Raw genomic sequence first — 15,127 nt, 5'->3', positions numbered from 1 at the left:
GATGTGTACAGATGACATTGCATGTACAGACAAAAATATTTGTAGAGATGATATTGCATGTACGGATGATACTGTGTGTATATATTTCATGTACAGACATGTAGACATGAAATTTTATGTACAGACGATCTTGTGTCTACTGACGAAATTACATGTACGTATATTATGTCTACAGATAACATTACATGTGCCCACAAAATTACATGTACAGACAAAATTGCATGTACATGAATTTACAGACTATATTGCATGTACAGAAGAAAATACTGCAGGCAGGTACATACTTTTTTATATAAAAAGTCATGAAAACTGCTGCATTGAAATCATTGGCTTAAATCACACCTGTTGGAATCTTACTTGCTGCAAATTTCCCAGTAATTAGTTCTTTTACAGTTAAGAGTTATGCTAAAGCATAGATGAGCACACAAACATGTAAGCAGCAAGACTGAAAAACAGAATAATAAATAGAGTAATTTTATGTTCAACTGCTTCTATAGACTCTATGCTAGTAAAAAATGTAAATATTAGAACTAAAATGACAAGGTAACATCCCTCCTATATATATTGTGGACAAACAGCTACCATGCGTTGTGTTCCTGCCTTGGATGGGTTTTGAGTCCTTTACTTAATTCCCCTGCAATATGTAAGTGGAAACAGATGTGCATTTGCAAGATCTTTCTGGTGGGATTCATGCATTTCTTTGCTGTCATTTAAGGTACAGTCATCAATTTTACCTCTTTTCTTACTAATGAAAATAATCTATGAAATGTGTAGAACATAAAAAATGTTCTATCACTGGCATCAGCACTTGTGTATTAGGTGCTCTGGAAAATCAATAACTGTATTCCAAATCTTGTTTTGTGTTTACATTGACCTCCTTTCAGCCACTATGAGACACCTCCCAATGCCCCATTACTCCCCCCCATCTCTACCTGTTTGGCTAAGAAACATGGTGGAATCCTTAAGTGATCTGCATTGCCAGGTGTTTATACCTTAGACTGTATATACAGGATGTGATTGGAGAGTGAGGACTGGGCATTTTGTAATAAAGGCAATGCTGGGAATGGTACATGTTTATATGCATATTGGACAACTGCACATGTGCTGAGTTGTTTATGAGTCTGCACAGAGAAAATACAGGAACTTGTGGGAGCTTGTTGGTGGCCAAACGAGAGTGTTCCAGAATATTCCAAAACCGTTGGTTTGTGGATTAATGAAATCCAAATGTAATGGAAAATAATCAGATTGTTATTTTAATATAGTAATTACTTTAATATACTTTAATATAGTAATCATTTTGCTTAGGCTACAGCTACATTTTAATCAGTAATCTGTAATAGAATACATTTTTAAACTAACCCTCTGAACTCTATAAATCTATAAGTGTGTATGTCTGTTTGTGCCAGTAAATAAACACAATCATAGCACATTTACAGTAATTCAGTTGCATCAATCTTTATTTATATTAGTAATTTTCACAAAACATTTTTCACAATAGCATGTTCAAGTCTTTGTCCTGTAATAGGCAAACAACTCTCACTACATGCACATTTATCCAAACGAGTATTGCATACTCCAAAAACATAGTTCACAAAAAATTTCTTGACAATATTTTTGACAATAGCTAAAAGTTATGCATCCATTATTAATTATTTTAGAATATTATTCATTTTTTTCAAACTTTGAAACTTTCTAATAATTTCCTTACTTGCTGTTTTAAGATTTGTACAAGGGAAAATGAAAACCACTGCATTTTAGACTTTTACAAACATGGACATGTGCAGTTGTTCAAGAAATGTAATCCAAGATCATTTCTCCCCTCATTTATTTCATTCATAAATCAGATCAGATCCTTTTCCTTCTTGACATCATTATGATCTTGAGTGCTCTTCACTAATGCACTGCATTTAATGTACAACATTGAATATTGGTTTTCCAACATTATATAAGAAGATAATTGTGCTCCTGTAATTGGTGACTGACAAATAAAAAGTCTCTTCATATTTAGGCATCTGTTTAATGGGACTCAGCTCTGAGAATTTCAAGGTCCTTGTTACTTGAGTGATAACAAGGTGTAGAGTAGACAAAGGTTCACATTGGAGACCAGGAGATTGGTAGGAAAACAAGAAGGAGATTAAAGAAGCCAGAAGTCAGAAGAGAAGGGTTATAAACAAATGCAGTTTAAACCAACCATTCGCATGCTGTAACATTGTTTTCTATTCTTTGTTTTCTTCAGTATATCTTACCTGAGGGGGATCAGGACTATGCCAGTTACAAGATTTAGCTGCTCCATAATCCAGAGGCGTCTTGGGGCAATCAGCTTCAGAGATTGCCAAGACAAGTGCAGTGTAAATGAACAGGCGCACACATACACATACATTGCAGACATGTGTATACAACATCCACACAAAAAGACACACAGTGTGGTACTCACTTTGAGAGAAGCAATACTGGCCTCCGAATTGTTTTTGCAGATCATGTTCATGGTCCTCTGCAGAATCACAGCCTGATTTGTGAGGTGTTTCAAGTACTCTGAGCTCTCACATGTCTTCTCATGTGACTCTCCAACCTGTAGAAAACAACAATCATTATGCTGATGCTGATGCCAAAAAAAGATTATTCCCATAATCTCAAGGATTTATAAAGATGAATCTTGAGGCTGATCTTTGGTAAATCATTCTGGAGTATTGGGGATCTGGGGTTCAACTACAATTGAGAAGCATTTCTACTAAATGAAGCATTGGAACTCAATGAATTCAGTGGAAGCTTTTTAGTATTAGGCTCCATGAAAAAACTCAAGCAAGAAAATGTATCCTGTGCTTTCAAGACAGTAATTAATCATGTCATGTCATTGGAAAGTTTTGTGTTATTTTGTTTGTCTAAGAGATCACCTGGTTCCTGTAGATCATATAGCGTTCCTTCTCATGCCTGAGAGCTGAACGGAACTCTCCTTTGCTCTCAAACACCTTTGCCATTAAGTGATGACTGTAAAGGACAATCAGAGGAGAAGCTTTTTGTTGAAGATGAGCAACACATCATTGGCATCATTGGCATATTTCTTAGACAGACTGTTAACATGTTTGTCTTGATTTGTTGCTCACCTGTGGGCCAGTTTAAGGGAAGTAGGCCCATGGTATTTGGAAGTCATGGCCAGGGCATTCCCCAGAAAGCTCAGGGCGAGGTCACACTCCAACATGCTGTACAGCATGAGGCCAATCTTACTCTGAACAGGTGAGAGAGGACTCTGAAACAGTGGTAAACTGAAACAGTTAAGCAACACTTGGGCCTCACATTGATACACTGACAATGACTGCACAGAAGAGTTGACATACAGTTTAACTGTACAAATGGAGGAAAATGGTTACTTGCTAAGTCATGTTAAATGAATTTTCACTTTTATGCTTTGCTTTCAGCTCCACTATTTTTTATTAAAATATTTTTTTAAATATATTTTTCGACAATATAGAATAAGCATCATAATTCTACATTATAAAGAAACTTTGCATTCTTCAGCCACCAGAAACTTTCCTGCACAAAAGCGCAATCTAGGCTATTAACTAGAAGCACACAGTCTTGACAATATAGTTTAAGACTAAGATTAGACTGAATCTGTGTCTGGAAAACAAGCTTTTATTTATTGTACAGAGTTTGACCCTTAAGATCATTACACACATCCAGTAGGGCCATTTCTGGGTGATCCTCTCCACACACCAGCAGTATGAGATAGCGGGCCCGGTACAGCAGCCTCACAGCAGTAGCCGCTCGGCCACCCGCAAAACAGTAGAGGCCCAGGTGCTTCTACAAATGAATGAAGATAGGAATTAGTAGTACTTACATGCAACTAAATACCCCATACAAAAGAAAAGTTCTCCAGTACTCACATACTCCCTTATGGTGTTAGGATGCTCTATTCCCAACACTCTCTCACTGATCAGTACAGCCCTCTGCTGGTGACTTAGTGCCTAGGGAGAAAAAACACGTTAGTGCCTAGCAGGAAAAAACACATGGGGGGTGGGAGTGGGGGGCTGTAGATTCCACAGATAATGCAGATCTACACCCTTGAGTCAGGCAGTAGAGAGTGACAGATCCACACCTCAGCATATTCGCCCAGGATGTAGTGAATGCGGCCCAGGAGGCGCAGACAGGTGCAGACATCGTGGTGCAGAGCGCCGTACACGTTAGTGAACAGGCCCAGGGCCTGACTGATCAGCTCACAACCCTCTTTCAAGCTACCTGATGAGATGTGTAGACAAAAAGTGTTTGGGTATAGAGTATGTAGCATAATTATCAGGTGCTAATATAATAATTAGCCCAGTGCTTTCCTGCAGATTTATATTTAGTAAAGATGTAGTTTGTGTTTTTATGTTTTCTTATCTTAAGTATGTGAAAAAGTGATGAAATAGTTGTGAAATAACACAATATGTGGAATGCATAAAACAATATTGATAACTCCCTTTTTCATTCATGAAAATGCAATTATAAGTGATTTAAAGATTACATGAATAATTAGCATTATATATTTTGGATTTTGGTAAGCATAATCCCATTAAATATATGGTAAATTCTAATACATACCTTGCTGGACCTTTGCCTGACCACAGTGCAGGAGACAGAGGCCATCACTGGCCTTTGGGCTGATGTGCTTCAATACAGGAAAAATGTTGAGGATGTCTTCCTCAGTGAACACTGGTTTGTGCTTAGCATCAAAGTGGTATTCTCTGATAAGCATCTGAAATGGGTGGGGCAGAAGGGTTCATGTGTGTGCGCGGGTGTGTGTGTGTGTGTGTGTGTGTGTGTGTGTGTGTGTGTGTGTGTGTGTGAGTGAGTGTGTGTGTGTGTGTGTGTGTGTGTGTGTGTGTGTGTGTGTGTGTGTGTGTGTGTGTGTGTGTGGTAGGGACAGACCGGGCAGCAGGAACATTTGGGTAGATGTAGAGAAGAAGAGTTACCATGCTGCCAGAGAAAGAATATTACCTGTCAACATGTCTTGCTGGTAAGATGAATGGCAGACAGATGTTGTATTACCTGTATGCCAGTTTTGATGGAATGCTCTCTGAGCAGGGTTAATCTCTGTAGACCGCACCTGCCCACTGCCTGCTCTACATTGCCGCTGCCAGACACAGATGAGACATCATGTTGAAGAAAGTGACAGATGAACCATGCATGAAGATTACATAGCTGTAGAGGGCAGAGTGCCCAGGCTATCAATAGACTTATTTGGAGGAATGTAGCTCAGAACAGGTCTAGACATCACACATTATGAGAATGAGGAAACATATTACGTGACCCTGTGAACACACACTACTTTATGAGCGCACACTCATGAGCTACTGTTTAAAATGGTGTCAGTACAGCTCTCACCACGGCAGGCAGTAATGATAGTATTCCATAGTCTCAGCCTGGATGGTTCTCCAGAGGTCACTGGAGGTCATGACAGCCCATGTGGTCATGGCTCCCCCCACGGAGCCGCGACTCCTTCTCCTCCGGCTCCTGCGCTTGGCTGCTAGTCCATCGACCTGCTGGGGACCCAGCCCATCAGGTGAAGAGCTGAGGAAGCAGTTGAGGAAATGGCTGACTGAAGCAGAGAGGGCAGATGGCTCCACCGCCTGACAGCAGAATATGCAAAAATGATATTACCGCACTAAGTTAAAAAAGGTCTGAAAGGCATGCGAAAGACATACATTAAAGAATGCATTGACCATTATGGATCTCAGGGCTAAAATCTTAAAACTGCTTGGATGCTTACTAGTAAGTATGTCCTGAACAGATGTTTTGTGCATCGGGTGATCAGTTCACACAGTGCAGTTCTCTGCAGGAAGATAATCTAGTGGTCACTGTCATTTTGAGAGATGTTTAACATATATGCCATGAAAACATTATGAGTCATAATGAAGAGCAGAAATTGCTGACAGGCTCACATAAATGTGATCCAGTCTGAGTTTCTGGGGAGACTTCTCAATATACTCCAGCACAGTGCCCAGGTATCGGACATTAATGCCATGTTGGTGCAGAGCCTCGGTCAGTGTGCCACCATCCATGGGCATTGAAGTGTGATCAAGACAACTCTGAATCTGTATGACCACATGAGTGTTCTATTAGCTATCAGATCTAGGAAATATCCCACTCTGTTCACTGACTCTCTTCAGACCAAGCATTATATATGTATAACATACTGTAGATGATCATTGTTAATAAAAAATGGATTCATGTGCAATTCAGACCAAATTAAAATACTCACTAAGGCAGGGATTTGGTTGGAAATCAGAAAGGCTGCAGCATCCTTTAAAAGCTGTTTCTGTTCCTGGATGTCCTTAGAGCTTTCCACTGGAAAACGTACACCTGGAATATGAATATATTCTGGATCTAAGACTGATATATGCAGATAGACAATTATTCTGGTTTTATCTAGATGTTATTTGGTCCTCAAAACATAATAATATAAGACTATGTATGTCTCATGTCGCTACTTATGCAAATTTTACTTCATGATTGTATTGATTCTGGACACGTTTTATGGAGCTTCCTATTTCAATACACATTTTTGTGTCAGCTGACTGTACAATAAGAAATATTCTGTCATCAACTATACACTAATCAACATACCTGGTGAGAAAATGTTAGGGTTGAAGAAAATGTCAGCGTTTCTGAAGAAAGAGGACATAGTTAGGACAAAATGACCATATTTTCTAATGGGGCAAATGATCATAACATGTGTCATGTACACTGCCTGGCCAAAAAAAGGTCACACACTCTAATATTTCCTTGGACCACCTTTAGCTTTGATTACGGCACACATTTGCTGTGGCATTGTTTCCACAAGCTTCTGCAATGTCACAACATTTATTTCTGTCCAGTGTTGCATTAATATTTCCCCTAAGATCTTGTATTGATGATGGGAGATTTGGACCATTGCGCAAAGTCTTCTCCAACACATCCAAAAGATTCTCAATGGGGTTCAGGTCTGGACTCTGTGGTGGCCAATCCATGTGTGAAAATGATGTCTCATGCTCCCTGAACCACTCTTTCACAGTTTGAGCCCGATGAATCCTGGCATAGTCATCTTGGAATATGCCCGTGCCATCAGGGAAGAAAAAATCCATTGATGGAATAACCTGGTCATTCAGTATATTCAGGTGGTCAGCTGACCTCATTCTTTGGGCACATAATGTTGCTGAACCTAGACTTGACCAATTGCAGCAACCCCAGATCATAACACTTGTATTTTAGCTCACACCCCCATAGGCTTGTATGGTAGGCACTAGGCATGATGGGTGCATCACTTCAGCCGCCTCTCTTCTTACCCTGATGTGCCCATCGCTCTAGGACAGGGTAAATCTGGACTCATCAGACCACATGACCTTTTTCGATTGCTCCAGAGTCCAATCTTTATGCTCCCTAGCAAATTGAAGCCGTTTTTGCCAGTTAGCCTCACTGACAAGTAGTTTTCTTAAGGCTACACAGCTCTGTACTCCCAATCTCTTGAGTTCTCTTTGCATTGTGCATGTGGAACTGCTCTTACTTTCACTATTTAACATATCCCTGAGTTCTACTGTTGTTTTTCTACAATTTGATTTCATCACACGTTTAAGTGATCACCGATCACGATCATTCCAGATTTTTTTCCGACCACATTCCTTTCTCGAAGATGATGTTTCCTCACTGTCCTTCCACTTAATAATAATGCGTTGGACAGTTCTTAACCCGATTTTAGTAGTTCCAACAGTCTCCTTAGATGTTTTCTCTGCTTGATGCATGCCAATAATTTGACCCTTCTGAAACAGATTAACATCTTTTCCATGACCACAGGATGTGTCTTTCAACGGTTGTTTAACAAATGAGAAGCTACTTACTGCATCAGTTAGGGTTAAATAATTTGTTGCCCCCTGAAACAATCACTCATGCAGTAATTATGCAATGGGAGGCTTTTACCTATTTGCTTAGTTAAATCCAGGTGGTGACCTATTATACAGGCAGTGTATAATAAATATGTATAAAAGACATTCACCTGTGCTTCACAAATGCCTCAGTCATCTCTTGCCTCAGATAGGCTAAGCGATGTGGGTGTTGCTGTGGGAAACCTAGCAGCTGGCACTCAGGGTTTAGCTCCTCCCCTTCCACTGGCAAGAAGTTGAGGTCTGGCGGGAATGTGAACAGCAGGTCCAGAATGTAGTGCCGGCCATCGTTACCCACAATGCCCTTGCATTGCACTGAGGAGCATAACTCTACAGCCATGTTGTCTTCATTAAGCACATGGTGTCGTTGCACTCTCAGGTGTTTGCTGGGTTTCTCCAACAACTTCAGGTACCTTGGGATATTTAGAGTGCTTACTTTTATTTTGTGTTTGACAACCTATGAAATCATAACCATATATGACCTGTACATCAATTGATTTCTAAAATGGAAAAAAAAAAAAATGTATAAAATAAAAAAAATCATGAAATTAAATGCCCTCTCAGCAAATAATTTCCTTCACAGGTTTAGTCCCTCACCCTACAAGTGCTCAGCATATGTAAGAATTTAGCTCAGCATATGTAAGAAAACTATGATGGAGAAGTATCATAGATGGCTGCCTCATGAAACTGGTTAAAAGAACACCAAGAGCAGACAAGGCTAAAAGTAAAGTTAAGGGTGGCTACTTTGAAGAATCTAAAATCTAAGACAGCCAACACTGATGTATGTAAAAGCTTAATGAACCAACTTACGTTTCATCAGAGATGACAGTCTTTCCAAAGTCAGTGGAGCCATAGGTCATAGCTTGCTCCTGGCCACACTCTAGAATGCCTGGAACGATGGACTGAGCGGTGACACGGTAACCTCGGTAGTCCACCACCACAGTGCCAAGCACATATAGTCCATCTGCATCGACTGTGCTGTATGCCCTAACGCCACATAGATCGACGGCTGAGGCGGCATGGGCAGCGGCCTCACCACCCAATGCCTGATAGTGTTCACGTGTGTCAAAGCCCAAGCTGAACAAGATGCTGTTCCAAATGTACATCTGATTGCACGGCTCTTCGCCAGGGTTGATAGGCATCACGTCGCCATCGACCACCGCCATGGCACCTTTTGTGGCAATGCTCACAAAGTCACTGTTAGCCTAGGGAGAGTCAGTTATGGGACTATGATTATGAATAAACTGTTTGAAAAAGCTGATTGCTGGGCTACTTAGGAAACAAATAGCATTACTTATATTACTTTGCATGAAGAAGCCTAATTCGACAGTAGCATGCTTCTACAGACATTCTGTGAGAAGGACATGCTTGCCTTAAAGATGGCCCTATCCCTCAACAGACGATCTTTCAGGCTCTTGCGTGATAGTTCTCTGGTGCTTTGAAGCTCTTCATTCCAGTCACGAATCTGCATTTATCATATTTAACATATTTATTAAAGGCATTCATTACAAACTTTGGAATTTAGCAATGACTTTGATTATTACGCTTCAAACTATTACATTCTTTACATTTTAATAATATTTTCTAGCTTGTTGCTCTGTTATGAAAGCAATGTTTATATCTGCATTTTACAGCTTGAGACCACTGCTTAGAGTCCTTTCTCCATAAAAACCATGGAAGGATTTCAGCATTGACTGGTGTCCCAACCATGTGGATATTTGTAGTCCAGCAAAGTGTTTTGTATTACATTGTTTTAGTTAGAGGGCAATCTTCAAAGACCTTTACCTGTCCAGGCACATGTTCTTCATAGGCCAAACAGGAGGGGCTGGCATCCTCAGCCCGAACACAGTCCATGGCATGGTCAAGTGCTGGGGCAGTCCAGCTGAACACCTGGAATGGTGTGGCTATCCTTTCAAAGGGATGCGTAGATGTTCTGAAAAGAAACCAAAAAGAACCCCCCCCCCCAAAAAAAAATCCTGTTAGCCACAGCTTTTCATAAACTTATTAATGTAGATGAAACAGCACTAAACTGACATTATATGTTTAACTTATTAACCATTTACCTCTTCTTCAGTAAAGCACTGAGGTTCTTCTTAAAAATTGGACTGATCTGACTCAGGAGCTCCATCAAAGAATGACTAAGCAGACTGGGATTTGCTGGCTTTGGGTTGAATCTGTAAGTGGTGGATCTAGTAAAGACAGAACACCATCATCCATACCAATAAGATGACAAGATGGTACATAAGGCAATGTTGCATAATGTGTCTTTCAACACATTTTTAATTTTTCAGTCTCTGTTCATTAAGCTCAATTTCCAGACCTGGAGCCTTATTTGAAGAGATTTTTATAACAATCTTTGGTTACTAACTGATTGAGGTAAAAGCCCCGAGTAGATGCTGTAATGCTGAAGTGTCTGTCTTCCATGGTAACAATGTTAAGATACATGAGATCGCCATGCATCTTTCTGTTTCCTGGAGGAGGGTTCCAGTTACTGGTCGTCAGGACCTTCAGGCATTCAGTGGGCTATCAACATAAGCACCCAGACACAATGGCACTTAAAATTTAGCTTTCAAGATGAAGACAACATAGGCAATTTTTTCACAATTCTACTGATGTAGTCAACATTGTGTACAGCAAATAAATGCTTTGTTAGTTATATATTGGATTTGCCACCATTGTGTGATATTTTCTCCAAAGTGAGCCCAATACAATTAAGTTTACTTATTTTACTGAACGGCCAAGGGTGATATCCTTTGTCAATTAAACCAGTTAATTAGCCCATACCTTTAAGTTCTTGGTTTGAGGCTGCAGAGGTCTAAGTAAGCATTCTTTAGCTCCTGGGAGAATATACTCCGGGGGGCTGCAGTTGAATAGTTTAAGCTCATCACCCCTCTTACTGACCCTGCTGCTCTCTGAGAAAAGAAGGCATAGCTTAAAATGGCAAGACAGTAAAACCACTGATCAGTGGTCCAGTCCTTTATAATATTATCAACAAACTGAAATATATTTATGTGTTCTCGCTGCATGCTGAGAAGGATGATTAAAGCCCATAAAAACTTATGCTGTCATAAAGGGTTTGAGCACATTCTGCTGCAATAACTGTGCTCTTCTCACCTTCTATGTGTTCTTCACTGAAGAACCTGAGGAACGTCAATGAGCTACCCTCCATACCATTATAAGCATCTGTGGGGTCCATGCTCTTCAGCAGATCTCTGATGTGGCGCAAATGTATACGAAGCTCTCGAACTGTATATGGCTCTGAAATGTATATAGGAGCAAAGGTAGCATACTAGTAAGTCATATCAGGTAGTATTATTGGAACATAGCTGGTTAACCAACACAGTGCTAGCTTACCCTTAGGAGAGCTGAATCTTGTTATTAAAACATTATTATTGTTGCAGCTTTGAATGTTGCAAAATGCATACCTCAATTCAGTATTTTCTCCAAAATGTTATTTATATAATACAACTAATTTAGCTTATGGTATCCCTGAACATAAAATGAGTTATGACACTTTGGACTTTTTTAGAAAGGCGCAGAGAAAAAATCCAGCTGAGAAAATTGGTGTCAGATGTTAGAAGTGTACCTTCCACTATCTTAAGCAGTGAACCCTCTTGTAGGCTGGTGATAGCCTTCAGGTAGCTGAAGTTATCCAGTGTGTTCCCCTCTAACTGCAGGGAGAAGCAGGTACGGTGGCACGTCTCCTCGTGGTCCATCAACACCTGCTTGATTTCCTGTACCATTGCTAAAGGTGACACCTGGAAGCCATGAAGAATAACAAATTGATTATAAGAGGAAGTGCTCTCTCTGTCAATTAAGCACTCTTCATTGGAAAGTAACTAGATATGAGGCTGCATTAGGTCAGGTTAGCTAAGTTATCTTGTAAGCATTCTAAAAGGGAATAATAGATGTTTTATCATTTAACACAAAATGTACAGCTACTCTGGTATTTCTATACAGGAAAAAAGCCTTTACTTGGAAATCAGTGGGCTCAATGCCAGGGGCTTGGATCTTGATTGTGAACCCCATGTCATCAGAGGCATCTGGTTCTAGTGCAGCAGGATCCTCCTGCTGTGCTTTGTCACCATAACTGTCCAGCTCCAACATCTCTTGGTCACTAAGCGCACGATCTAGATTCCCAAGTCCTTGCATGAGGTGAACGGGAGAAATGATGCATAGTGAGAAATACGATGTAAACCATTGGTTTGGATAAAATATTTATACTCATGTAATTTTTGTGAAGAATATTTATTTCAAAATGTCATAGTGTAGTATAGGATGATGTAATAAACTAAAATGCAAGGTAGTTGAAGGTGTGACAAAAGTGCCTGTTTTACCAATTGCACAAATACTATATATATATAATATATTCTTTTAGGCAAAGAAATGCGTTTCCTGTAAATGATTTAACTGATTTAGTTACACTTTAAAATACAAATATATTGATGTCTTCTGAGACATCTCTGTATAATATTTTAATAATGTATAATATTTTATCCAGGTCTTCAAACATTTCCACATATTTGCAAGGAAATTCAATAAGATTTCTTTCTGTTATCTTTTACACACCTGTCATATTTGGGGTATCCAGGAACAGCTTGTCAACCACAAACAGGGTAAACTGTTCCGAGCCTTGGTCCATGGCCAGGGCTGTCTTCTTAGCACCCTGCTGTCTTAGTGATGCATTTATCTCTTGTTGGATCTGCACTGCATTTCCTTCTGTCTGGCCAACATTTTCTTTAGCCTGTGCTTGTTCTAACTGCAGCATATCTGAATTTGGGCCATTCTTTCCCTCTAGAACAAAACTTAGTTCTATCACGTCTTGATGTATTGCTAACCCTGGCTCTTCCATCTCTGCTAATGTCCTGCCCGTCTGGTTCATGGCTTTTGCCATCTGTGTAATGTCTTCCCCTGTCTGAGTGGTTTCCCACTTTAAACCAAGCTGGTCTGTCTTTGATAAATTTAGCACGGCATCTTCTGCAGATAATGTATCCTGGTCTGTAAGTTCTAAATCTAGTTCTCTACTTTCCCTATCTCGAGCCATAATAATTGTTTCACTCTTCATTTCATCTTCATCTAGCTGTGATATGTTCACTTTATGTTGTGCTTCTCTATATTCTATCTGAATTGAGCAATGTTCCATCTGTTTGCTGTCCTCAAGGTCCATTTTCACTACTGTATTTTCATCTATCTGAGCTGCATTTTTGCCTGAACATGCAACCCTTTTTTCATGCCTAACAACACTGTGCACTTCTTGCAGCATGCATTTTGCTCTTTGTTCCATTCCTTGTACCTTTTGTGCTAGACTTGGGTCCCTGTGTGCCAGGTTTAGCTCTATCTGTTCTATGCCCTTGGCTGACTGGGTGGCACCTCGTTCTCTCTGCTCATTATGAATCCCAATCTCTCCTGCCTGAGTGGCATCAAAAGTAGTCTTTGTAGCATCCTTCACAACTTTGCCCTGTGAAGACGTGCTGGAGGTACCAGTGGGTTGTGGCTCTGAAATAATAAGTCCATTCCTCCCATAACCCTGTGCTAGTAACTGCGCACCCTGACAGAGGGAAGACTTCCAAATGCCAGTTCCCAGGCCTTGGGTGTATATCAGGGTCTGAGAGGTAGAACTATCAATATTTGATTGCTCTGTAGGCCATGAGTGGAAGGAAGACAGTAAGGGCCATTCATTCTCAGTGGTGCATAACTGATTTCTATCTAAATACTGGAACTCCTGTTGAATGATATTTGTGCTTGGCATTCCCTCTATGTCCTCTTCTCCTGCAAGCTCTTCATGGTTTTCACCCTTCCCCTCTCTTCTCCATTGATTTTGTCCTCTCGCCTCTAACATGAGCTCCTGTTGCTGGGTTACACCTTCTCTGTACTGGGCAGCTCGAAGATTACTGCTCAGGACTATGTCAGGGTAAAGAAGGTGGCCCTGGTCCAGGGCAGGAGAATCCAGCATGTCAGTGGAAGTTCTTGATGGAGAGAGGCTTTCGGTGTTACTGTTCTCCCATGACAAAAGAGGTGATCCTTCCTCAGTCTGGTCAGGAACATCTTTGTGCCAGATAAAATGTGACACTCTGTAACAGCACTGAAGTACACTTCCCATGTTGTGAGTGAATTACTACTCAATCTGTAAAATTATGACATCAAGCATGAAATTAGTATTATGTTCACGGAATGTGAACTAAAAAAGATCTTGCTAATCACGTGAATATTTAATTTGAGGATTCTAATCCACTACCAATCACTGTAATCCTTTGGCGTGTGTCCTTCACAGTTGTGCTCTCCTTGGTGTCTGAGGAGCTATTGCAGAGCAGATCAAGCTAGCAGCTGATGTATCAATTCTGAGGTTTGAGAGCACATGGCTGTATGCAATAACATAAACATGACTGGAATGTTGTTACATGTAGAGCACAAATTCTGTAAGACAGAAGTTGGTTTAAATCTGGAAGGTTCTTGTGAAGTATACACAAGGTTGTAAATGTTTCTTCAAAAAATGAAAACTTTCTGTAGGCTGGCACAACCAGACTTTAAAAAGTTAATCATAGGTCTACTTTCATTTTCATGGTCTAGAAACCTACAGAACTGCAGATTCTTACAAGCAGTGCTACAAAAAATTAACCAGATCTCACCATTGTGTGTTCCTCAGCATGGCTTCTTAAGAGTCCACAGATATCTGCAGTAGCATGAGAAAGCAGAGCACTATTTTCAGGTTATGCAACCTCGTATTGTATCCTCTTCTGCCCTTCATTGTGCACTTCTCTCATGCTCTCCACTCTCCTTTACACACAGGCACTCACACACATTTTCCCAGGGAGGAGGAGTCTGGGCCCCAGTGCTTTCCCTAGTCCATTTCTCTTTCCCAGCAGTGAAAATCCTCTCATCCCTCATCTCCAGACACAGGCAGTGACCATTCAAAGAAGCACTGGACCATGTGATATAACCTCCTGGATCCAGTTCATTACATCCACCACGTGCAGTTGCTTGTTCGGCGTGATCGCCTGCAGAAATAGCCAGGGTAAGTGTTCTGCTAATGCGATGTGCTTATCAAGCAGAAGGGGGAGGTTCGAGTTAGACACACCTCTTCTTTGTCCCCTTTGAATTGACTGCTGGCTCATGCCTGCTCCCGAGCGGTTGCTATGACAGAGCGCTGCAGTAATGCAGAATGCTGAGCCAGCAAGGCTCCAGTTATATGTAAGGTTTTTTAAGCAACAATGCAATAAATCTAAGCAAAAAGGGTGAAT

At 40.5% G+C, this 15,127-nt stretch overlaps 1 protein-coding gene across 6 annotated transcripts; it reads right to left on the bottom strand.

The window, feature by feature from the left end:
- Positions 1–1,454: 1,454 nt before the first annotated feature.
- Positions 1,455–14,983, bottom strand: LOC113583114 (clustered mitochondria protein homolog). Of its 6 annotated transcripts, XM_035527568.1 has the most exons (29): positions 14,684–14,983; positions 14,516–14,559; positions 14,125–14,248; positions 12,459–14,013; positions 11,865–12,034; positions 11,476–11,647; positions 11,004–11,147; positions 10,674–10,801; positions 10,258–10,412; positions 9,953–10,078; positions 9,675–9,822; positions 9,262–9,354; positions 8,700–9,094; positions 8,003–8,302; positions 6,601–6,641; positions 6,236–6,336; positions 5,916–6,068; positions 5,744–5,806; positions 5,359–5,603; positions 5,023–5,107; positions 4,576–4,729; positions 4,094–4,233; positions 3,882–3,962; positions 3,673–3,798; positions 3,102–3,244; positions 2,892–2,985; positions 2,435–2,569; positions 2,247–2,320; positions 1,455–2,056 (listed from the first exon to the last, which is right to left on the bottom strand). In XM_035527568.1, the coding sequence occupies exons 4-29, from the start codon at positions 13,987–13,989 to the stop codon at positions 2,017–2,019; spliced, it is 5,037 nt and encodes a 1,678-aa protein (XP_035383461.1). In that variant the 5' UTR covers positions 13,990–14,013; positions 14,125–14,248; positions 14,516–14,559; positions 14,684–14,983; the 3' UTR covers positions 1,455–2,016. The 6 variants fall into 6 exon arrangements, with proteins under 6 accessions (XP_035383461.1, XP_026875052.2, XP_026875042.2 ...); XM_027019251.2 differs by having other exon boundaries at positions 14,125–14,303; positions 14,516–14,983; XM_027019241.2 differs by having other exon boundaries at positions 14,516–14,983.
- Between the last annotated feature and the right edge of the window lie 144 nt (positions 14,984–15,127).

This window comes from Electrophorus electricus, chromosome 6 (genome assembly GCF_013358815.1).
Source record: "Electrophorus electricus isolate fEleEle1 chromosome 6, fEleEle1.pri, whole genome shotgun sequence".
Lineage (NCBI taxonomy): Eukaryota > Metazoa > Chordata > Actinopteri > Gymnotiformes > Gymnotidae > Electrophorus > Electrophorus electricus.
This window is presented reverse-complemented; position numbering and strand designations above follow the sequence as displayed.